Genomic DNA, 27,252 nt, shown 5'->3' with positions numbered 1-27,252 from the left:
AGTCGCACTTTTCTTCCAATTTTAACGTGAAAATCCAACTGCGAATATTACGCAAGGAAAGCTACCATTCAATTATTACTAAGATCAAAACAATTTTTAATTTCGATACATACAGTATGGTCCCAACATAAAGTGTAAAAATGCAAAATGTAAAAATGGAAGGAAAAAATAACTACAAATCTTTACCACTGTTTGGTGGTCGAAATCCATTAGCATGGTACATATAGCTGTTTGTTCATCTTGAATTAAAGGCAGGTATTGATGTTTCGTATTTCGAATACCTCCAGGAACCGACGATCTTATCTGCAACTACTGTCACTGGTGAAAGACAGAAAAGAACAAAGAATGTCCCGTAATTTTTTGCACATAATTAGCATATTGAAATTACAACGTCACAACGTGCAGATGGCAAACTTAGATAGATACTCATTACTTGCAGAAATCAGGTTTACTATATATATTATTTATAAGAGACAAGAGTAAACGTGACTTATGTTAGAATCTGAAATAGTTTTTGCTGTCAAATACACGAAAGTTGGCCACTTTTCAACGGAATTGATGGTGGGCAACAGAAACAAGTTTCACTGCATCAGTCCAGAAATGAGCAACTGATGTATAAAATTTGAAATGTGTAGTATGGAAAGTCCTGGAGAATAACTGTTTATCTGTCAGTTCGTCTATAGATAGATATCAGGGCAAACGTGATACGGATTCAGATTGTAAAAATATATTCCACCTCAATTCTTACCCCTCTATTACTCCCCCCTATGTTACTCTTACCCCTAAGTTAAAATGTCTCATATATTCTTGATATTAAAACGGAACGTTACACCAAAAAATTGCCGTGAACCACTAGGTGGCCACTCTTGTATTTGGTAATTTTAAAAAGCTGTCACGATGTATTATGGTTGCAGTCTATGAATATTAGTCTCGAAACACAGTTGTCATACTCGCTTAACACCAGTCAATAATGGGTGGTTCGTGAATACGTTGTAAACTGTGAATTTATAAATAACTAGCAAATTCCGGCACATGTTACTACTACCTCTGCTTAATCCTTTTAAATTCTGGCTTTTTTAAAAGGTAAATTATAGATTTCAGTCAACCACCCACAGCATGATCCCTATTTATTTTAGGATCACGATTCGTACCTCATTCTCTTCAGAATAGAACAGACTTTCATATGGTACTATTCACATTTCCTTATTATGTTCCTGAGGCGGGAAATTTTGAGAGAAACCGAAATTTTCCCCATTTTTTTTTTTTTTTTTAATGAGCCCTTTTGGACCCTCCTGTATTAACACACAGATCTCAAAATGAATGAAAAATACTAAGGGGTGTACTAAGTGTGTGTACATTTCAAGTTTCTATCCTGAATGATGAGTAGGGAAAAATATTTACCAATAAGCACTACAATGCCCCAGATAACCCCAAAACACCAGGATGTAATGTAAGAATTTCCTGAGACATCTCTATTTATCCTACGGTCATGTTTTGTACCTCATTCTCTTCAGAATAGAACATACATTTAAATGGTACCATTCGCATGTCTCTATCATGTATCTGAGGCGAGAAAATCGCGAAAAAGAGGTTTTTATTAAAAAGTATCTTTTTTTTTTTTACCCTTTTGCCCCTCTAGACCTCCTCTGTTAACGCACAGATCCGAAACAAATCTGAAATACACTAAGTGGTATACTGAATGTACACAATTTCAGGCTTCTATTCTGAAAAGTAAGGTAAATATATTTTCAATGTGCTAAGAATATTCCCACAATACCCCTGATTGAAGTATAAAACAGGATCTCAGGTAAAAATTTCCTGAGATTTATCCTACGATCACAGTTCGACCATCATTCTCTTCAGAACAGAACAGCCTTTCAAACAGTATTATTCACATGTCTCAATCATGTATGAGGCGGGAAAATCGCGAAAAAACATTTTTGTTAAAAAATATCCCTTTTTATATTTTTGCCCCTCTGGACCCCGCCTGTGTTAACGCAGATATCTAAAAAAAAAAAAACTGAAAAATACTAAGGGATGCACTGAATGTGTGTGCAAAATTTCAATCTTCAAGGTACAAAAAGTAAGCCTGCCAAAAAATAATAAAAATAAGCATAACGATTTTTAAAGTTATGACGTCATCATCCCCTGTGTCTCAAAGCAGAAAGGCGTGAAACCATACGTAACGTGTTCTACAATGCCTCCAGGCAGGAAAAAAAACGAAGTAAAAAAGCTATATTGGTACTTTTTAATCAAATAATGAAGATACTACCGTATCACCTAAAAACAGGTGATAAAATTCAAAAGGGTTAAAAGATGTAATTTGTGCATGAAAATGATAGAGCATACTTTAACACTTGATATAGGTAACCTAACCTAATATTATGATACAACTTGGAACGATTTCATAGTATGGTAGTTGATAAATAAATAATAATATTCATTTCAAACGCACTTTTGTCAAGCGATTTATTGTTCACCCTGCATCAACGTTTGCAGTTGATTAATATAACTCTCGAAACATAATATTATGAACAAAAATAACAACGTTTTGAATTTAGTACAAATGCAGACAGTCACTGAACCGCACACTTTCAGAACTTAATGAAATTGTATTAATAGAACGAAGTCTTCGTCACTGTTGGATCAATGCGAGTACGCATTGCATGCTGCCTCTATCGACAGGATGAAGCCAACCGAAACCCCAGAGGATGAACAAAGTTACGCATCACTGAAAAGGCGTAAAGAATAGGCGGAAATTTGGTGTTTATTTACCACGCGTGCCAAAAATTTAATGGAGAACGCGTGAAAGTGCTAATGGAAACACTCCCACACATGGAATAAAATTTCAATGTACAGTTGTATATAGTTTAATCACACTTGAGGGGAAAACAAAGAGTGGCGCACCTCTTGGAAATTTTCTATTAATATCATCAACTAACTGTAAGTGTCACGCAAAGGGGGGATTCTCTTTGCCTCTTACTTTAGTAGAAGTTTCAGAAAGTATTGTGATACGAAGTATTGCTTACTGAATTTTTTTTCAAGTGACCAATTATACCTAATTCAGTGATCAAGTTCCTAGATAAACATTAGTTATCTCCAGAAATGAAAACGAAGTGTTCCAATTTCGATTCCCGGTGGAAACACTTGGTCAAAAAGACTAGCCACCCTAAGTGAATTTTTCCTGATTCACATCAGGGAAATGAAGCGATGATACCTAAGATAAAGATCCAAGACCACTTTCGTTTTACTTTCTTACTTCCCCAGATAGTGTGATTACCGAAGAATGTCACCCCTCATATGTAATATTGTAATAAATCAGAAACACAATTCCTAATTCCTTTTTGTGATAGCACCACGAAAAACGGACTATTTTGAAATGAATTTTTGAATGTACGAGGGTCGTCTAGAAAGTAAAGAACGTTTTGGCATGGTTAAATAAAAACAAAGTGTTTCAGCACAAAACTTTATTTACAAAGCCACAGGACCTTACTCTACTTTTCTATGTAATCGCCATACTTGTAAAGAAACTTGTTATAACGTAGGACTAGTGTTTTAATGCCAATGTTATACTCATCGCCTGCCAAAGATTTGAGCCAGATTGTCACTGCTTGCTTGAGTTCCTCATCGTTTTTGAATTGTTTTTCACCTAAAAATCCGATAAGTTTCGTGAAAAAGTGAAACGTCGGTTTTCCTGAATTTTTTTCTTCGACTTTTGCTTCAGTTCTTCCGTAACAAGTGATGGCATCCCACTCCGATCTTCATCATGCACGATGATACTTTCATGATTAAACATAATGCGCCATTTCCTCACTGATGACTTGTTCATTGGACTATCTCCATAAACATTCCTTATTTGTCTATAAATTTCAATAAGACAACTTTTTGCGCATTCAGAAAATGAATGACACACCGTACTTCACATCTGGCGGGATTTTCGACTGGCGCCGCCATTTTGAATTGCTGCAAAAACAAGTAGCGTGACCGCACAGCATTGAGACTCGGTTCACAAAGAGGTGAAGGAAGGAACTAACTGCAGCGCGCGATGCACAATCTTTCTTTACTTTCTGGATGGCCCTCGTAGTTAGTATCTACCTCAAACTGTGTTTATACTGTATTATGTTACTTTTATTAAAATGTGTATCATAAAGACGAAAGGAGGAAGGTGTTAATGTTCAAAACAATGAACCGATACGCTGTGAAATGCAATCAAGTCATCCAATTCCCAATAGCAAGAAACATGACAAATCCAAATATTCATCGCCAGATATATGAAGTGTACGGTGACAATGCAACGAGTAACAGTGTGAAAATGGTTCACATTGTTCAAGAAAGTCCAGGAAAACGTCCACGACGAATAGTCCTCAAAATCTGGCCAAATCTTTTGGCTGGAAGGAATTTGATCCTCTACCGTATACTCCAGACCTTGCGCCTATACTATCACCTTTTCTGCCGTCTGAAGATATTCCTGGACGGCAACGTTTTGACGTCTATTAAGATGTGAAAAGGACCATGTAAAGACGGCAGTGTTCTACGTGGAGGGTAACCAGAACACGTTCATTACAACAAATATTTAAAGCACCAACGAAATCACGTAGAAAAATAGGAAATAATTATGAAGAAAATTGAGACAGCTATATATTAACAATATTTACCTGTTTTAACATTTTTATTGCAAAACGATCTTACTTGAAAAATAAAACGGTCGTAAGTATTAAAAGTAACTTGTTTGCAGTTCTGTGAATTGCTTTTTGCTACTTTTTTATCCTTCTACAAGAATCCAACAAAACAGTAAACTATGCTAACACGCAACATAAACCTCAAGAATGTTACTGCTCTGCTTGTATGAACTGCCATACACTGTAATGTTCAATTGTGCTTATTCTAGCTTCCATTCCGCATTAACGTTTGCTAATTGACGAGTCGATTATCTATCTCGTATGCAAGTAATCAATGAGGTCATGTTCTTCTGGATCTAATACACAAATTAGCTCCTAGATCAAAGTAATTTCATCCCATCACTCCTAATAGCTCTACGCGTTTTCTACTTAGTTCTATTTAGAAACATTTGCATATTACGAGAGCATTGTATTCTCTAAAAATCCTATGATGTAACATCATGTAAAAGTACACTTGCTTATGCATTAAGTGTGGTCAGTTTGTTTTGCGGTTTTGAATTAAAAAAAAACTTTGTGGTCACATGTGACTGTTATACTCGCGTGAGTGATACATTTCTACTGTATGTGGCCTCTAAAATGTCCAATAAGAATCTAAAGTACAAACACGTTAAAAAAAATAGAAACAATCATTAAAAACAATCATTGACCAACGCTTAACATTTACTTTTACATCACAGATAATCGTTATATAGCAGCTCTGTAGCAACGGGATTATGGTGGTACACGAAAAATGGCAGACCATCTAACAAAATGGTGTAATATTATTTTCAAATAACAATAAATGTATTCTAAATTTTGACCTCCAAAGGATCAATAATTTTTAGACGACCTGATATACAAGGGCACTGGGAAAGTTTTGCAATAGAACAGAACAGATCATCACAGGAGTTTGCAACTTAGCGCGTGTTTAGACATGTCCAAACCTGCACTGTAGAAGCTCTAGTCATTGTCTCAATGTCAGTTGATTTTCAGCTGTGTTAGTGAAAAGAGGTGGAGATGTCGTCGTGGTCAATCAAAATCTCAATACCGGACAATTTTGCACGTGTTTTAAGTGTTGATCAGTATTTAGAGAAAATTACTCCTGTGCTTGGAGAGGTTTGTCCTCAAAGTGCAACGATATTTAGGTGGTACTGAGAGTTTCAAAAAGGAAATTTCAGCCTTGAGAACGCTCCAAGGTCAGGTCGGCCATCTTCATTTGTGACTGGACAAAATATTGCTGCAGTAAGGAAAATGTTTGAGAGAGAGACGAGTTACATAGCATCAAACAGAGATATGTTTGAACATTAATGCATCAGCAGTTCGTGCAATTCTCCGCGATCATCTTCGAGTTAGAAAGCTTTGTACCCTCTGGGTACCACATGACTTGACCGGAGAACAGATGGCACACCATGTTTCATGGTGCCGTGAGATGTTGAAAAGATATAAAAATGGAAAATCTTTCCCTGTGAACAGTATTGTGACAGATGACGAAACTTGGCTCTGTTACTATGACGTCCCGACCAAGGCTCAAAACAAAGTGTAGGTGTTCGAAGATGAAAAGACCTCGTGGCTGTTCGAAAGTCCACATCAGTGAAGAAAAGAATGCTGGTGGTATTTTTTAGTGTGCGACGAATTGTCGAGCGAGTTGTCTTAAAAACACAGAAGACTGAAGACAGTCACAGGGAAGTGGTATACAGAGGAATGTCTGCCTACAGTTCTTACAGCTCTTAAATAGTTTATCCAACTCAAGGATGGACACATGACTTCTTTACCACGATAACGCTCCAGCGCACTGTTCAAACGTTTGCTCACAGTATTTGGCCAACAATGGACTAAAACTGTTAGAGCACCCTCCGTACAGCCCAGATCTTACTCCATGTGACTTCGCGCTCTTTCCCCATGTGATGACTAGACTGAAGGGAAGGAGTTTTACAAGCGATGACGCCCTACTAAGGGTTTGGGAAGATGAATGTGGCCAGATCTCTGCCGAAAGATGGCAATTTTCTTTGACGAGTGGTTTCGAAGAATGAAAACATGTGTAATGTGTGGTGGAAAGCACTTTGAAAAAGTATAAGAAATAAGATCGTATTGCAGAAACTTTCCTAGTGCCCTTTGTATACAAACTGCATGGGTTAATCCTTTGATTATTGATTCAACTTGTCTTTAGACAAAGACTGAATGTTCATCTCTTGAATTTCATTTAATTATTCTGAACATCATCGCTCCCTACGAAATCCAATTGGAAAAATAAGGACTTGTGCTGCCATCTTTTAATTATTAGCGCTCCTTTAAACTCACCTTAACATATCTCAAAATATTTTTGGTTAAAAGGGAGTTACCGTGACTCCGTATTTTTTAACGTTTTGTAGTTTAAAATGTAGACTTCGATGAGCTGTGTCCAATGGTACAACTTTTGATTTCTGGAACCGACCGCTTGAAGGTGAAGTTATGGGTCAAAAATAAAAAGTGACCATTTGGCAATGCGGACCAGTAACCACCTGGGACGAAATGGGTATCATTTGATTTGATCCACACGTACATGAATAACGGATATTCTATTTTCCCGAAAATTCTATTTTGACCTCGAAAATCCGTAATTTTGGATCCTGGATTTGTATTAATTTTCGGGGTCAAAATAGAATTTTCGGGAAAATGTAATATCAGTTATTCGTGTACATGTGGATACGAATCGAATAACCTCATTTCGTCCCAAGCAGTCACTGCTCCGCATTGCCCAAAATCCTGGATTTTTGTTAATTTTCGGGGTCAAAGAAAACTTTTCGGGAAAATGACATTAATTATTCATGTACGTGTGGACTGTGGATACGTATCGAATGACACCAATTTGTCCTAGTTGATCACTGTTTCGCATTGCCCAAATGGTCTCATTTTTTTATTTTTGACCCTTAATTTGACCTTCAAGCGGTCGGTTCCAGAAATCAGAAGTTGTGCCATTGGACACACCTCATTGAAATATGCATTTTAAACCCAAAAAAAAAAAAAAAGTGGAAAAATACGGGGCCTTTTAACCACAATTTTTGCTTGAAATATGATTAATGTCAGTATATTTAAATTTGCTTTTCGAGGGCAACAGATGTCACAAGCGGCGCGTTGAACAGAGCTGATGTCGAACAGTGGTGGACGCAAAAACCAGTTTATTGGTTTTCGAAAACTTAAAACCTTTTTAAAAACAGGTTCGATTTTCTATCAAAAACCGGTTTCAATTTTAAACATGTTTGAATAAAACTGGTTTGGTTTCCTATCAAAAGATGGTTTCGGTTTTAAAACTTGCTTGATTACATTTACTTTAGTTTTCTATTAATCCGGTTTCGGTTTTCCATCAAAAACCAGATTCGGTGAAAGACAGAACCAGTTTCTGGAGAAAACCGAAATGTCGGTGTTTCTATAATTCGGTTTACAGTTTTTATAAAAACTGACTTTGCCCATCCCTACTTTAGAGTATTATGCAACGAACTTTTTTTTTTTTTTTTCAATTCCAGGAAGGTAACTTCCGGTAACTTTATTTTCGAGATCATACGAGGCAAAAGAATCAGAATTTCTCCGCAATCTATACACCAAAATCCAGTAACTGAAGTACCTTGTTTCATTATCAATCTTTTAACTATTACATTTACTTTGATAACACTCAGAAATAATGATAACGTAACTGTTATCAATCACTTTTTAAGCCCCATTTATAATGTTATTTGTTTATTTTTTATGTTCATCTTTAGGTGCGGCGCCAATCTTTTATTTGGATTCGCACATTACAAGCTACCAAGTCTCTTCCTGGAATGTCTCACAAAGATTCTTAATAATGCGTTTCAAAGAAAATGCTTATCTGCCCACTTCAGAAGGGAAAACAATATATCACAAGAAATTACATCATATCGCGTAATATCGCACTGTTACTTAGGGCAAAAAATGTAATCAACTACTTCAGTCCTCAAGTAGCTACTTATTAACCAATTGAATAAAAGTAGAACGCATTATAAATACAGAGTGTTCCACGTAATTTAGATGTGTACCGATCGCTTCACAATTTATTTTACTCGCAGCAAGAGATTACTATTTTGTCTGTTGTCCACACAATTCAATGTCGGTATTGCTACAACCAATGTAGCCAAAACGCTGACACGAAAAATCGCTAAAAGATAGATGATATTATCGCAAGTTGGGATTAAAAGACGTTAAAAATCTGGAGCCATAATGCTTCCGACACAACAATATAAAGTACTTACAAGCTTCAAGCTTCCTAAATAATAATAATAATAATAATAATAATAATAATAATAATAATAATAATAATAATAATAATAATATACAGTTCATTCTAGTTTTGGAGCTGTGTGTAACTTATATAAAAACTGGCATCAATTACCCGCTTCGCTGAATTAAATTAAGAAAAAAATAATATATTCCGTTAGTCAGTCACTTTTTATTATTACTAAAGCACTTTCTGATATCGGTTATTTTCTATGATTTTTATATTTCTTTCCCACCTCCTCCTCCATGTTGCGAGGCTGAATTTAAGCGGCATCGGAAGTGTCACTGTTCAATACAGGGACTCCGAAAACTATTGGTTCGGTACTAACATCGGTCATATTCGATAATTTTATATATATCTCCCCCTCCTCCATGTTGCGGAGCATGGCATCGGAAGCGTCACTGTTCATCTCAGCGACCCCAAAAACCATGGATTCGACATTGATATTGGTCATTTTCGATCATTTTTATGTATCTCCTTCGTCCCCGTTTCCCAATTTGCGGTGCTGAATTTGGATTTAAACTGCATTGGAAGTGTCACTGTTCATCTCAGCGATTCCGAAACCTACAGATTCGACACTAATATCGGTATTTTTTGATAATTTATAAATGTCTCTCTCCCTCCCCCAAGGGCGCCGATTTCACTGTAAATTTTTGGAGGGGGGGCACTGAGTGCAGAAGGTATATATATATATATATATATATATATATATATATATATATATATATATATATATATATATATATATATATGAAGATTTTAAAACAAATTGCACTCAAATGATGCCAAATAATGTATATTCATAAATACAATAGGAGGCCCACATGAGTTTTGGGGAACGGGCCCCCTCGGCCCCCTGAGATCGGCGCCCTTGCCCTCCCCTAAGTTCTACTGTTAAAGTGAAATGATAAAAGCACTCCCAGGCCTGAACCCCATCTATGTTGAAAATTTGGTCGAGATCGGTCGGGTAGTTCAAGGTATTACGAGTCACAAAAATAATCACTTTCAATTTTATAATATAGTTAAAATCTGATTAGTAATAATCAAGGGTTTCCAAACTACGACCCGTGGGTCGACATTTGGCCGCGAGAACAAACTGTATACTTCAAAGTGGAGTTCAGGAGGACATGTTAAAAAAAAAAAGGAAGGAACTGTTTCATCGGCTGGCAAAATCATATCACCGATTCTTTGAGATTTCCATTGCATAGTTTTAATATTAGTAGACTACCTGGAAAATGATGAAACTATTACTTGTCCGTATTATATCTCATTATAAATAATTTTAACAAAGAACTGATGAATCCCCATTTAGCGATGAAAACCCTCTTGGCTCATACCTCTGCAATTGTCATGACCTTTTTTTTTTTTTTTTTTTTTTCAAAGCATAAAGACGTGGGGAAAACTTTGGACAAGTTGTATCGAATTTAAACGCATATGCCGAAAAATAAATTGATTTTTAGAACGAAACAAAATTCCTTCATTTCGAAGTCATAGAGTTATAAAATGCCCCTCGCACATCAGACATGTTGTGATACTTTTCAAAGACGAATAGAATGAACTACAATTCACTATGGCATGTGTGTTAACACTGCTCTTTTCTGCAACAAGCACACCACTCTTCCTAGTCAAACGGTTATCATATGAGCGGAGAATGGATATTTTCAGAGAGGAATATGCACGCTCTCATCATGGATCGAATCAATTGGACCAAAGATGAAATATGGGTCGGGTGACTGATGAACTGAGCATTACGTAAATACACCACCTCCCTTTCGTCAAGAAACAAAACATAATTTATCAACTTATGTAGGTGAATCTGAATGATATCCTCAATTTATCACAGCAAAAAAACAATAGACCAATATCACAACCTTCATCTTGATCTGTAGAATGCAAACATCCCACACACTACCCTCAACGCCAGAACATACATGAATAAATCACTTACAAGGAAAATGCGTAATACCTGATCCGCAAGTGACACAAGGCATTCAACACTGATTATAAATCATACTTTAGTCTTTAGTACTCAGATAACGCTTAACGAAGACAATAATTATTCAGACTTTAGTATTTAAGATAACACTTAAAAAGTTGATCGAAACGCAAATACGCAGTTGCTAAATGTTACGACTGACACATATCAAGGAGATTCTTCCTGTGTTTTTGTTTATGTAACATCGACCAAATTACTCAATCATATCAATGATTAGATCTAATGCTTAATAGCATTTCTTCAGATATAGTTGTATTTCTAAACTGTAAATGTGCACTGTACTTCCTTGTATTGAACAAAAGATAATTTTTAAAAAATGAAGCTACCGTATTTCTTGCAACAAATGGAAGAATTGTATTTTCTCCTAATGTGTTTGGGCAATCCCACGAAATATCTTGGTCCGTTCTTTTTAGTTAGTATTTTATAAACTTTGTCCCCCCCCCCCCAACAAAAAAAACCTCATCCTAAGAATAAACTACCCCTCTCGAATCAGTGCTGCTAACTTCACTATTCAACCAAAAGGTTTGTATGATGCTCAGTGTTAAACAGTCGGCTCTGGAGAGGGTTTTCAAATCCCCAGATTCGTACAATATGAAATAAATACAAAATGCTTTGTTAGTATTCTACAGATTGTCAAAAATGAAATGAAATGAAATCTTTAAGTTTTACGTCCCACGGTCACGCCGGTTAGGCCAAAGGAGACGATGATGATGAGAGATGAGTGAAATGGTGGAATCAAGAAAGTGGGAGGAAACGGGAGAACCCTGAGAAAACCAACGAGCACGGTGTTTGTCCACCACAAAGTCCACACGGCGCGAGCTGGGATCGAACCAGGGACCCCAAGCACCGGAGGTGAACGCTCTACCACTGAGCCTCCGCGCCCCCCTAGATAGCCAAAAATGTTACCTGGTCTTGAATGTGTCCACACTGAGCTTTTTCTTAAGTGTTGAGTCCGTAACAACGTCAAGAAACGGAGAATTGGCATTACGCAGCCCACGAAGTGAGCCTATATTTCTATGACGAAAACACATTAACTTCATAAATTCACATCATAAGTGTTAATTTCATAACTTATATTGTAACCAAATGATTAAAAAATAAATAGAATTCTACTTTTCAGCGAAACAAATGAGGATGAAATAAAAATAGAAAATAAATTCTGCACCAATGTTATGAAACAACTGAAGTGCCGTCACTTATGAACTCCTTACCCCAAAGCCTAAAACAACAGAACTGAAAAGGAAGTCTCGGTATTGATAAAATTCCCGTGTTTTCGCTAGTTATCTAATTTCCGAAATGTAAGCTAAGATCTTGCATTTCAAAAGCCTATTCAGAAGCACTGTCTTCACAGATTTATTTTTCTTCAATTTTACGGACTACTCTTCTGTAGTAATATGGTGTCTAGTCCATAGTACATTGGTTTGTATTACTGGCTGAGAACCAAAGACTCACTTAAAGAAAAAAGCCGGGGATTTGAAGGAAGATCTATTAACTATATGAGATCAAAAAAGAACCCTTCTATCATGAAGGAAAAAATATTATTCTGTTTCTTTTGTAAAAATAATTCATTTCGGTAATGAATTAATGATTATATATGCATCGCATGTTGCGATGCAATTTTTCTTTTGCATCGCAATTCTATTTTGTGCGAACTGCGATACGATACAGGTAGACCATTAATCTTGATACACTCTTTAAAAAATATTGTAATTTTGTGCCATGCAAATATCGGCAAGGGAACGTTATTTGTACACTCTGTAGCAGAGTAATGATAGAGTACAGCGTTTCCCAATCTTTTTCAACTTGCGGCACACTACGGGTGCAACTTGAATTCTCGCGGCACATTCATAGATATTATTATTATTATTATTTGCAAATATAAAATACTATGGTAATTTTTTTCTGTGATTACTGATTTTTTCACAGAGATGAAAGCTCGATCACTGTTTTTTCCCTATGCTAATTCATTATCCTTATTTTTTATTCTAATTTTAAAATAGAAAATAATTGCAATGAAATATAGGACTCAGATTTTTAAAAATACGCTTTCTTTTTCGAAAACTGTATCCACCCTTTCACTAAGAACGCAGGTCACTAAATAACGAACGAACAAACAAATGTCTTGTACTTTTAACTTTGCTGTTTTAACCAAAACCGGTGCATATTATTGCAATCACACAGCTTGCGATGCGTCGAAGTCAAAACATGCCTGTTGAACGAAGTGTTGTTCTATCATTCACGTGCGAATGAGTGTTATACGAACGTTCACTTGAGGCGTACCATACAAGTGCTTCCATTTCTCGGTGTTAGTATGACTCTCTATTGAAGCGTAACATAGCAGCTAACCGTGGAAATGTGTACGAGCCGAAATACTGTCTGCTACACAGTAATACAGGGTGGGCCATAAGTCCCTTACCACCCTTTGTAAAATCCGTGTTCGTGGAAAATAGTGAACAACAACATAGTAGGCCGAGGGGGAAGTCGGATTGTCATAGTGACCAAGATGGCAGCCATCTTGAGAGCCGCCATCTTGAATTTACGTCAAGATTTTTAAATGAGAACGTGGTCATGCGGCACATCATTTTAGGTTAAAATTTAAATACAAACACAATGGTGAAATCGGTTTGTTGATATCTTAATGTGTTCAAAAGTTACAGGCATTTCAAATTGCTAATTTTATCGTACTGTTTCTGTTGTTGCAGGGTAATAATTATGCCGCTAACGACAGCAGAGAGGAAGGAGTTGATCAGGACATGGGGAGTAAGGAGTGTAAGGGCTGTAGCAGCTGAATTCAATGCCAGGCACCCAGATCGACATCCTGTATCCCATGTTAGTGTCGCCCAACTCTTTCAGAAGTTCATGCATACTAGTTCCATAGCAGATAAACCCAGGTGTGGAACACCCACGACCGAAAAAGATGAAGCCACATCACTAGCAGTGCTGACATCATTTGCTACATCACCACACCGCAGTACCCGCGTCTGTCCATGGAATGTGGTGTCAGCTGTACATCCGTCAGACGTATCTTACAGAAAAGCAAGTGACATCCGTACAAACTGCAACTTCATCATCATCTACCTGATCGTCGTGTGGAATTTTGCGACTGGGCTCTTGCACAGTTGTAAACGGATCCCACATTCCACACACAAATTTTATTTTCCGATGAGGCCAATTTTTATGTCACTGGGGAAGTGAATAAGCAAAACTGTCGCTATCGGTCCCCAACAATTCCTCAGTGGGTTGACCCTTGCAAAATGGTAGGTACAGGTAAATTAATGGTATGGTGTGGTCTATGGGGCACCAAATTAATTGGTCCATTCATCATTCCTGGTACCCTCACTGCTGAACGGTATTTGGATATGTTGCGGGATCTCATCCTCCCTTCCATATTGTCCAAGGACGGCACATTTCCACTCTTTTTCCAGCACGATGGTGCCCCTCCGCATTACGGATTACAGGTCCGTACCTATCTGGATGAACAATTTCCTGGACGTTGGATTGGGCGCCGTGGTTCCATTGAATGGCCAGCACGATCTCCAGATCTGATGCCCTTGGATTTTTATCTGTGAGGTCATCTGAAGGCAAAGGTATACGAAGAAAAGATCCGGGATCTTGAACACCTGGAAAAACGCATATTTGCAGCCTGTGCCGATATTTCACCAGAAACTCTTTTGAGGGTCATGGACAATTGGGTTGAACAACTTACCTTGTGCATAAGTCGGAATGGGGGCCGCGTATAGCACGTGCTCCGCCATGCGTGACAGGTAAGATTGGAAATTTGAAATGCCTGTGACTTTTGAACACATTAAGATATCAACAAACCGATTCCACCATTGTGTTTGTCTTTAAATTCTAGTTTAAAATCATGTGCCGCATGACCATGTTTCCATTTTAAAATCTTGACGTGAATTCAAGATGGCGGCTTTCAAGATGGCCACCATCTTGGTCACCATCACAATCCGACTTCCCCTTCCGCCTACTATGTTACTACATGGTGGTTGTTCACTGTTTTCCACGAACACGGATTTTACAAGGGGTGGTAAGGGAATTATGGCCCACCATGTAGATGCAGAATAATATATTACAATTACAGTAATATTTTCCATGGTAGAAATTCATAGTAATGTGAAATACAGAAATATACATTTTTTCCTGTCTTGCAATTTGGTTACTATAGAATTAATAATTTTGTTTCGATTTCCTCGCGGCTCACCGGTTGGGAAACGCTGATATAGTATAAGAGGCTTCAGCTGCTCTTCCCGCTGAAACTGTGGAGATTGTTGCGCCGCCACTCAAAAGAGTTGGGTACCACAAACTACTAAAAGAAGAACGAATCAAATCATTCAGAACGCGCGAGTCTGATAGAATTATCAATGATACACTTAGATACTGCTAGTAGCAGACGATGCAGCTAGTTACAACTCTAGCCGGTAGTGTCGCCGAATCACTTTCGTTGCATTGTGGGAACGATTTGAATTTCCATTAGGAATACAGGGAGTGATTCATCAGGGTAATCAGTACTCTGTAATACTACAAGATTATACAGTGTTGCCAACCAAGTTGTATTTATTCAAATGGCACTAGGTCCGTAAACTTACAATACCACATTTATTGTTCAGTATTGTTTTTTGCTGTATATGTAGAGTTGAAATGTATAATAATCTGACGTAGTGCCACTTGAAAAACTACAATTTTGTGTTGGGTTGGCAACACTGTTAACCATGTAGTACCACAGAGTATGGGGGAACAAATGTCCCCTATCGATATTTACACGGTACAAAATTCCAGTTTTTGTTTGTGTGTTGTTTCAGTAGTTTAAGAGTTACACGGGCTCATCAAGATAAATAGTTCACCCTATGCAGGTTGGCCCTAATTATGTATATAATGTTTGTTTGTAGTATTTGTAATTATGGACAAAAAGTTTCGATAAGGCAACAATGTGTAGCCTGAAACTTGGAATAAAGGTCATTGGACTTAGAACAGCTACTGTACGCCAGACAGGATGGCGGAAAGGTTGTCTCTGAAACAGCGTGTGCGTTGTGATCTGTGGAATGGCCAGCTCGATCTCTCGATTTACCACCAACTGACTTTTTCTTATGGGGTTTTTCTAAGAACAAAGTGTATCAACATCACATACGCAATTGGCCGAACTACGGGAAGCTATTACAGAAGAGTTCCACAGGATACCAGTACCTCTGTCAAGCTGCTTGTGGCAACATTGATCTTCGTCTCCAGGCATGTATCGATTTGGATTGTACATTTGTGAAGCATATCATGGAGAACAGAGATTAATACTCTTGTAAGGAAACGTGTGAGAGTAATGTGTTTATGTTGAATTTTATGTTCAAATTATGCTGCTAGTTTTTTTTTCCGCACTCTTTGAAACGTCATGTACATAATTATAGGCTACACTATATATACAGAATAGCCCACGAAAAACGGACCCGCCTCTCATGAGGTTGAACGGGTGGTCACACGTCATTAATAGAAAGATCAATAGTAACACGATCAATAGCAACAATAAGTAGTTTCATTACAAACTTGAACGCCATCCGTTATCTATAATATGCAGTGAAAATATTTTTTCCTAAAAAATGTGTTGGATGATATGGCAGAAAATGTTACGGGGACTTCAGATATATCGTACAGGTTAGAACTGCGTTGACAGTCAGTGTAAACAAGATTAGAGAATGATAGACAAAATACAACATGAATACATTTTGAAGAGCAAATAGATAAAAGATCTTAGGAAAGTGTCCACGATGATTTAGATAAAAGATACTCAAGATTATTAAGATAGTCAGAGTATAAGAAGAAATACAAGAGTTTAGAATACAGATGTTATCATAAGGTGTATATTTGTGTCGTAATTGTCAAGTGTCCTGTCAGCATTACGTATGCGTCTGCGAATAACAGTCTACTTTGTTTTAGATTCTTGTTAATACGAACCTTCTCCTTCAACTAGTTATCAAAATTAAATCCAGAAAATAAGATGCGTATTTTTATGCTGGCAGTGGTTTCCATTGCGTGACATGAACGGTCAGCAATCGTATCCAAACTCTTGAAAGGTTGTGTCGTATAGGGTTGCCAACTTTTGAAAATGGAAATACCGGACACCTTTCTAGAGTACATACGTATACTCTTAAAGAGTCTTCACCCCGGCATTTATTTTCGCGTTTCCAAACAGCTGAAAACCGAAAACCACTAGGTGACTTGTGATAACGGTACTTCACGCAAAATAATATTGTCTAGGGCACTCTTGTTCTATATTTCAATTATATTTATATCACATAATTACTGTAAAATTAGCGGTATTTTAATTTCGCCGGGATGAAGACTCTTAAGACTGTGACATCATCACTTCAAAAATGTGAACAAACTGAAAGTGGTTACTTCACATAAAATTGAGCGATTTAGAGTCGGCATTTAATAACTTAAGTTATTTTTGAAGTTTTGAAGCACCATTAAACTTGCTTATTCCAGCTTTGTCAGCACATGTAATTTTTGTAGTCTACATCAATAATACATCGTATTTAAAACAGAAAGCAACAATAACTGGCAATATAATTATGGCATACACAAAATATACTTGAAAAATAAGTCTTACCAGCTTCGATGACGCTGGTAATGTATCATAATGCTTGTACAGTCTGGTTCCGGATGCATTATTTAATTGGAAGATGTTGCTGAGGATGAAGCAGTGCTTGCTGCGCTCTTGAAAATGTACTTTTGTTGGCCTTTAGCAGTTTTGGTACGTTCAGTAAATTTTCCTATCTTCAACTGTTCGGCAAATTCCGCGCATGACAGGTCGATATCAAAGTGAATTATAAACTCTGCTTTAACCATGTTCATCGACAAACGATTCCTTTCGTCACTCCCAAAATAATCTGAATAGAACAGAGAATAGGACTAGTAAGAGGGAAAATTACCCGACATTTAACGTCCGGTTTTGAGGTACCGGACACCGACTAAGTCAAAAATCGAACTGTCTGGTAAAATACCGGACGGATAGCAACCCTAGTGTCGTACTGACTAAAGCAGATGATGAGATATACACAAGATGGACCGTTTATCTCGAAACCCCTTATAACTTTTAAACTTACATACAAACAAAACAGCGAAACTTTGTATATGCAAATATCGCCAAGGGAACATTTTCACACATACTTAGCAACACAACCAGACTGTCATTGTTGCCAACCCAACAGGTTATTGCACATTTCAATTCTACATATTTAACGAAGACATTCAATACCACACTTATTGCTGAGTGTTGCAAACTAAGGACGCTACAGTATCACTTGTAAATATTAGAAAACAAAATTTTGGAGGCCTCTACAACATAACACAAACTGCAAGCATTCTAAACAACCTCACCGAGTTGAGGGTGCTACAAACTATAAACAATGTCTCAAGTTTATCAAGGATATCACGAACCTTAAACTTATAAGTATTCTGTTGTTAATTAGTCTTTACGACAAGTATTTATGCTTATGCGTTTTTCTTTCTTTTTTTTAAATATTTTTGTTTGACTTGCGGCAGTTCATTTTTTCTAGTTATTAACAGGCTAACAAAACGAACCATGTAAATTGTTCAAATATTTTTGATCTAACACTGAAAAAAACGAGTTTCGAGAAAACCACTCCAATATGATATACATTGTAACGGGCATATTCCACAAAATTATCACGTAAATACGAAATGTTAAGACACTTCTTCAAAGATAGTTGATTATAAATTGAATATTTTAGTGACAAATGTGAAAGTAACATGATCATAATCTATATTTGATTTCGTCTCGGTTTTTACCACTTTCATTCTTTCAAACTACAACTAGGGGTGGGTAACAATGCACAATGGCAAGATTTGTGTGCTTTCTTTAAGTTGGTCACTCCTCAAGCAGGTTTCGTACACAGTAACTTAAGAGTCTTCATCCCGGCGAAATTAAAATACCGCTAATTTTACAGTAATTATGTGATATCTTCAAATAGATAAAAGATAATTGAAATATGGAACAAGAGCGCCCTAGACAATATTATTTTGCGTGAGGTACCGTTATCACAAAGTCACTTAGCGACTTTCCGTTTTCAGCTGTTTAGAAACGCGAAAATAAATGCCGATTTTCAAAATGGCTCGAAATCGAAAGCAGATAAGTGAGTCGTGATAACGGCTTCTCATGTAAAATAATATTGTCTAGGGCGCTTTTGTTCCACATTTCGATTATCTTTTATCTATTTGAAGATATCACATAATTACTGTAAAATTAGCGGTATTTTAATTTCGCCGGGATGAAGACTCTTAAGGACTGCTGTACCTATGACTTTAAACAATGCGCCATAGTTAGAAAGTATGAGACCTACTCGCCTTCTTGCAGTTCCAAAACTAAACAAGACCACAGAGTCATAATGCATTAGAAGTCATAATGCATTAGAATTGTAAGGTCAGCCGTACATTAGCCAGAGGACAGGACATCCGAGCCGAGGTGCAATACTATGAGCAATGCAATGAAGCCTTGTTCTGCATATTACTACAACACTTGCTAGACAAATACTCAGGGCTCTTTCTGCGCATTCATTCCTGTCTCACTCCACTCCGGCTTCGTTACCTTGCTTCTTGACAATGTGCAGCCGGTCTACGCAAGGTTTTGGGTCTGCCAGATATAGTCTGCCAGCGATCAAGTAATACTATTTAAGGTTGGTGTAAAGGGACAAATTTTGCCAATAGATGTCACTACAGTCTTCGTATCTCAGGTATTTTTTACCTTTCACGAAAATTTACAATTTCTTTTACAAATTTTAACGTACAGACTTCAAATTTTTCAAGAAGGAACTTCATAACCTATCGAAGGCAACAATCCGTGCCGATTTCTTATTTAGAATTTTCTTCATTGTTGAAACAGTTATATTATTAAAGGTTTGGATATCCCTTTCAATAAACAAGCCACTTCAACAATGAAGAAAATTCTAAATAAAAAATCGGCACGGATTATTTTCTTCGATAGGTTATGAAGTTCCATCTCTAAAACTTTGAAATATGTAGGTTGAAATTTGTAAGAGAAATTGTGAATTTTCGTGAAAGGTAAAAAATACATGAGATGCGAAGACTGTAGTGACATCTATCGACAAACCCTTTAAACTAACCTTAAATTAGGAGACGAAACTACTAATAATACTAGAAATTTTTCAAGCCACATTACAATTGGTACACTCATCTGCAGGACTATCACATTATCAAAACTAGAAATTTTGCAGGCTACGTTATAACTGATACATTATTCTGCAGAACTATTAAATTAGATAACAGCAAACATCCTTAATATTGAGAACAATATAAATAAAACCTACCTTACTATCTTCCTTCGATTATTTGGATGCAGCCTTTGTGCCATTTCTGGATCTACTTTCGTCAGCATTTTATGTAATTCAGCACTAGAAACATTTTCCATATTATCCTGTGTTACTGCACTGCCTAAATCATTACACACTGATTTGCAAGAATTCGATTCATAATCTTCACACTCACTCTCACTTTCACTATTAGCTTCACATTTCACTTTCACTGCACAAGGCTTCTTCTTGTTACCCTCATCAACACCACTCACCAAATCCAATTTCCTCTTCTTTGATTCACTGCTGTCAGCTCCTTGCTCTTCACTTTCACCACCAGATTCTGCCGTTTTCATTGTTTCACTTTTAACTTTATCCTTCTCATATAGCAACAAATCGGAAAATCCTTCCTCCACTAAAACTTTCCACAGAAGACTTTCAATATAGTAATTCGTACCACCAACCACAACAGGAAGGATCTGGCGTGACATCAAATCCTGAATCTACATAAAGTTAAGGTTTCTAAGGATTATACCACTAACTAGTAATTAACTAAATATACTACACATATTTATATAGGGTGGGGCAAAAAAGGGTAATCGAAACCATGAAATATGAATAATTTATTTATTATTGTTTTCTTGAGTGTTTAAGTGCTTAATTAAGAGCCTAAGTGCGTCCAGTAAGAGAACGTCTCTGACAGCTCGCAGTAACATTGCCACTACTCGCGTGTCAAGGTTTTTTTCGTTTCAACTGTAGTGGCAATTTAATTAATGGTATAAGACTGAATGATCGTGGTTGGTAACACTGGTATCAAAGTAGGGGCTGCAATGTCCCACTGCATGTGCTAAGAAACGTCAGAGACCATCTCTTATTGGCCGTGCTATAACATACTAAAAATAATACAAAATTTACCATTTTCTTTTGATTGTTTTTCGTACGTGAAAAGAGGTAATGAAATGCAACTTACCACAATCATAGATAATGTTATTCTACAATAAAAAAAATATGAACTTGAAGAATTTCAGTGTTGCCATCCATAGAAATTACTGTTGCCAGAATAATATTTCCCCCAAAATCTAAGTTAAGGCACGATTAGAGGAACGAACTGCATTTGATTACGTATCATGTTGTTTTGGAATCCTGTGAACTACTTTTTAAATAATAGTTATATTTAGTTTGCAATAAACAAAATAGTTTTAACATACGTATAGTTATTAAAATTAAGTAATAATGTTATTTAAAAAGTAGTTCACAGGATACCAAAACAACATGATATGTAATCAAATGCAGTTGAGTCCGTTCCTCTAGTCGCTGCTTTAACTTAGATTTTGGGGGAGTTGTTATTCTGGCAGCACTATAATTTCTATGGATGGCAACACTGAAAATTCTTCAGGTTCATATTTTCTACTGTAAAATAACATTATCTATGATTGTGGTAAGTTGCATTTCATTATCTCCTTTCACTTGTGAGAAACAAGCAAACGGAAAACCGTAAATTCTGTATTATTTTTAGTATTGCAAGGCTCTTAATGCTAAATTCTTATGTTAATGGTGAAAGGTACTGGTGCTAATTCTTTCGAATACAGGTGTTTCAAGAATTGAGCCAACCAATTTCCGTGCTCCTTCGCAGTACTGTGAACATGTTTTTGCAAAATTTTACGATGATCCACATTACACGGATAGTTGGTGGTTTCCTGACGTCACGTACTCCTTAGTGATCACATAAACCTACCAATATGTGGATGCTTTGCTTGAGGAATGCTAAATCAGAAATGCTTTACGGCCGTCCTACGAACTATGGAAGATTTTCGTGAGACATTCAGTCAGAAATTGGTGATATAACCTGTGAACAGTGTTCTCTTGTGTTGTCAGCTATCATAGAACGCATGAAATTATCCTTGATGGACGTCATGAAAGAACACGCCGTTGTGTGATAAGAATGAATAAACAAATGATACTAGGTTTGGGTTACACCCTGTATGACTTTCTAGACTGGAGTTCATTGTTTTTTAATGCAAATAACTGCCCAATTGTTCCCTATGCTCAACATCTAAAACTGTTACCGAAATAGGGGCCGAATCCTAACCAAATATATCAATTACATGCACGATAAACACGAGTAGCTACTATCTAAGTAAGTTTTACTGCAAGGTAATATTCTGAATTATTTCTTCTATGAAAATACTAACCTGTAACCACCATTCACAAAAGCCCCCATATCACAATCTCCATTTGGGTATTGAAGATAGGAATTATTTACCCTACAAATATGTCAATGAATACAACAAATAAGAGCAACACTGATAAATGCCACCGCATCAATACATTTTTAGCTATTTGAGGGATAGCTAATACTTTACTTCAAAGCTTCGTGCATCTTTGTTTTTCTAATGTTAATAATATATACTGGAAACAACATTGTTGTATTTGATCTGCTGTACGACTTGAGTACAATATATTCAACGAAGGTATCTAGTTTTCTCAATAAACACCTTGTAAGTAAAAACACTGAACACTAGCTTATATTGTACAGTCCGCAGCAAAAAAACCTGCAACATGAGCATGTAAGTTTATTGTGAAACGACAAAGTCTTTTACTCCAAAATAAGTGTGCATGGGAAAACGCCGAGGTTTCTCTTGGCGTGATTCGTGCCACTTAGACGTTATGTTGATTCCCTGGGCTATTAGACGTAGTTTCACAATGAACTTACATGCTCATGTTGCAGGTTTTTTGCTGCGGACTGTACAACGTCTTGGTTCTACTGCTACTCTTTCGATTGGCCTGGAACGTACGAAGCAAGTTTACTGATTAAGATCTCTGTAGGTTCATCGTGTCAAAATGATCGTAATTAGATGATTCAAGTTAAATGAGCAGAGCACTTTATATATATATATATATATATATATATATATATATATATATATATATATATATATATATATATATATATGTCGCTGTTCTTGAAATGATTCAATATTGTAGGCACATATCCCTACGTTGTTATAAATGTTGTATAAAAATATGAGCAAAACTATGTTCATTTAGCTTCTAAGTGGTTCTGAAATGAAAGAAACTACGAAATCGTTTTACACAAAAATATACCTCACCTGGACATCATACAGCACTAGAAAGGAAAAGTTCCTTCATTAGTCGACCTTAAATTTACATATCAATTCAGAATAAACTTACGAACCTGAATAAAGTTTCCTTGACAAAAAGAAAGTAAATTGTGTACATTACGGAGACTCTTACTAAAATTCTTAATTTGCTCCGACAAAAGTAGTAGTAGTAGTAGTAGTAGTAGTAGTAGAAATGAATGTTTGTTAGGATTTGTACTCAATCCAATGCTCCTTGGGTGCTGCACATTTTATTTCCATTTTAAAAAAGCATCATTGTACATGGACATTTAATTTACGATGAAGATCGAAACTAAATTAATTTCCACAATCAAAGCTGATTCAAACGGGAAACTATGAAAAAATGGTAGAAATACAAGGGAAGAAAATAATAATACAGGAATTTGAACAAAGAAACCGATTGATTGTGAAGAAACTGAATTCAATAAACGTGTTTGAAGGTGTGGTGGAAATCAAAACGGTCAGAGAAAACTACTACATTTGATAGACAATATTAAAAAGGACAACTCCTACATCAATACAGACGTGTTAGTTAATAAGAGCGGGACAGAAAACATCTAAATCTGAGGAGAGACCGGACAATGTGCAAATGGAGATACACTACCTCCCTAATCGCAATTTTATTTCTGGGACTACTTGAAGAATATAACTTCTTGTCCAGATGTTTCTATAACAGCCATTTCGAACTGAATGCTCTGTGACGTCACAACTTATTGTTTCAATTCTCCATAAACCACATGGAGAATAGAAGGAGCAGAAAGAAAATAAGGCATTGACGTAAGCCGGTAGTGACAGATAAGCAAAAACACTGAAAACTTAATCGATGATTTTGCACGCATACTTTTAATGGATTCATGACAATGCGTATGCTACCAACATTTGCTTTTATTCCATTCTCCTATCTCATCTTCTATTTCCTTTTGCTCAAGTGCTTCTTTCTATTACAGGGTGCAGCAGTGGATCGGGAGATTACGAGAAACGTTATTACGAGAAAATTATGAAATTAATTTGGATGTAACAAGTTGGAATACAAACCAGACATGAAAATATTTATTTGTGAATTTAAATCACCGAACAAAATTCAGTGTTGAACAAAATAAATAAATAAAAAAAAAAAAACAGTATTGCATCCCAAAAGAAAATTTCACAATGATTTTTTTAAAAGATAATTTTCTTGTGTCTGTATGTCAATTCCAGAACTGAAATGTCACATTCACGAAGAAGATCCTTTGACATGCTGCAAAGAATAATGAGTGACCTTAGAAAGAGGGTTGTTGAATGTGTACAACTTAATGGCAGTCATTTGCAAAATGTCATTTTTGAGCAGTTACGTTTACGGTGGAATATTTATTTATTTATTTTTTATTTATTTTGTGCCATACTGTTTTCTGTTTGGTGGCAAACTCACAAACAACTAAATGCTTTCATGTCTATTTGTATTCTAACTTGTTACACCCAAATAAATTTCATCATTTTCTTGTAATAACGTGTTTAAAATCGCCCAATTCACTGCTTATATTTCTCTGATCGTAACAGAGTTTTTAACACCAAATTTCCTGCCTAGTTCTTGCTCTTTCTGTGTAGTTTACAGTGAATGTGAACAAGTTGTAATGTCACAGATTATCCAGCCAGAACTGACTGTACTATATAAATTTGAGCGTTAGTTTCACTATATCTTACGTAGATTAAACTGTTTATTTGCTTTATGATAAATATATTGAACACATCAGATAAAGCAGAAAATAAGTTCGTTTACATGTGCCAGTCTTCTTTTTTTTAACTTTTTAATTTTGCAATTTGTACAATATTTATCGTAACCATTACATATTAGATTATGTAATACAAACGCGTTAATACTTTATCAATGAATAAGCCAACATGTTCCCATTTACTCTAGATAAAAGCTGTTTCTGTATACTTCAGCAAGACACAATATTAATTTTTGTACATTTCAGCAAAAAATGTGGGGAAAAATATTCAGTCAAAAAAATATAAAGATCAAAAGTTAATTTTCTGTAGTAGCAAGCAATCTTGAGATTCTCTTGACATCTGAACCTCTTCTAACGTCAACTCGTGGGTTAACATCTTATTGACTTTTCTCTTGACACTGATAAGAAAGGTTATCAAAACGTTATACATGTGGTAATCATCATTTCTGTTTAATTTCTGTTACGGCAATTGCAAAGTGTGTTAATGATGCTCTCTGTAAGACCTCATCACTAACAAGAACTCTGTGACATTATTCAATGCGTACAGAAGAAACTCTTAACATATTAATACTGTATCCAGAGGTCACACATGTCTAGTTTACAACCGTGTTTGTTTACAGAAGAAACTGAGGTTATGAATTATGTAACACAACTTCAAGAGTACAGGAAACGTTTTTTTATTATTATTATTACATTTAGTACATCAAAATACGAGGAATAATCGGAAAAAAAAAGTTGCAAACAATAAAGATTTATTTGTAGATCAATAACATGTTTATCTTAATACAGCTTGGAGAACTTCGGATTCTGATTATGTATACCCGAGAAGCGGATTGAACATGGTAACTTGCTTGAAAAATTAGTCAAAAGTAGAAATAATGTTAGTGGTGCAGTTCATGTGGGCCAAAACGCTGAATATGCTATAAGCTTACGCAGTTGAGTGGAACAAAAAAGAAATGAAATCTTTAAGTTTTACGTCCCACGATTATGCCGGTTAGGCTAAAGGAGACGGTGATGATGAGTAATGAATGAAATGGTGGAATGAAGAAAGTGGGAGGAAACGGGAGAGCCTCGAGAAAACCCACGCATACGGTGTTTGTTCACCACAAAGTACATGGCGGGGCTGGGATAGAACCTGGGACCCCAAGCACCAGAGGTGAACGCTCTACCACTGAGCCACCGCGGCCCTTTGAGACGAACAATTTTCTTCACCACGTAGTGACTGCTAATGAGATAATATACCATCTCTTTACTCCCTAAAAAAGCAGACATTCATGAAATGAAAGCATGTATCTTCTGCACAGGAGAAGCAATTCAAAGTGGTTGCTTCGTCCAGGAAAGTTTTGTGGGGTCTATCAGGTGTGCTACTATCAGGTTATTTGAAACAAAGAGAAACCAGGAATGCTGAAAGGCACTGCAGAACACTTCTGAAGTTGTGGGATCCCATTAAAAGATAACGTCCTGGTCTCCTTCACCATGGTGTGATTCTTCTGAATGGTAATGCAAAACCCAATACAGCACAGTGTATTCAGCATTTACGCTGGGAACAACTACAGCACCCCCTACAGCCCTAACTCCCAGTACCTTTTCCCTTCTCTAAGCAAAACATGGTTTTGGCCACCATTATCTAACATGTGAAATGTCAAACCGCTGCCTCACAGCGGCTACGAGAACTTTATGCTGATTTCTGCGCAACCAGTATGAAAAGAAAGAAAAAAAAAAAAACTACATCTACAGTTGTGACACGTGCTTGAACAAAAAAAAAAAGTGGTTACATCACAGACTAGTGTTGAGTGTCCTTATCATCAGGTGTATTGATCTTCCAGCTGTATTACACATAAACCATGGCTTTTCTTCCAACCATCCCTCGTAGTTACATATTCTTATCAAACGTCTGAAATTCGTGTATGTTCTGCTTCACTAGATTATTTCCATTTTTTCATTATTTAAAAATAAGTGAAAATCAGTAATAAATAAAGGCACGAGTTTTTCGCACTAAGAATTTGAAAATTTCGCGTTTTGTCGCGTTTTTCAAATAAAGTCTCACATTTTGTAGCTCTTGTGGAAAATAATTCCCTGACATTTTTACAATTGTAACTTTTATTCACAGACCACTACAAAAATAAACCATTAATTACCTAAAAACAAAATACACT

The 27,252-nt window shown here is 36.3% G+C and overlaps 1 protein-coding gene across 2 annotated transcripts in view; it reads right to left on the bottom strand.

Annotated features, from left to right (window-relative positions):
- Nucleotides 1-27,252, bottom strand: part of LOC145674803 (tRNA dimethylallyltransferase) — a 540,225-nt gene that overhangs the window by 390,630 nt on the left and 122,343 nt on the right. For both annotated transcript variants that reach the window (XM_081745022.1, XM_081745021.1), the window contains exon 3: nt 20,266-20,750. In XM_081745022.1, the coding sequence (XP_081601148.1) occupies nt 20,266-20,750 (485 nt within the window). The remainder of the gene's footprint in view (nt 1-20,265; nt 20,751-27,252) is intronic.

Source organism: Thermobia domestica, chromosome 18 (assembly GCF_964235325.1).
Source record: "Thermobia domestica chromosome 18, izTheDome1.hap1.1, whole genome shotgun sequence".
In the NCBI taxonomy this organism is placed as follows: domain Eukaryota; kingdom Metazoa; phylum Arthropoda; class Insecta; order Zygentoma; family Lepismatidae; genus Thermobia; species Thermobia domestica.
Note: the sequence above shows the minus strand (reverse complement) of the source record. Positions and strands in the feature narration are given on the sequence as shown.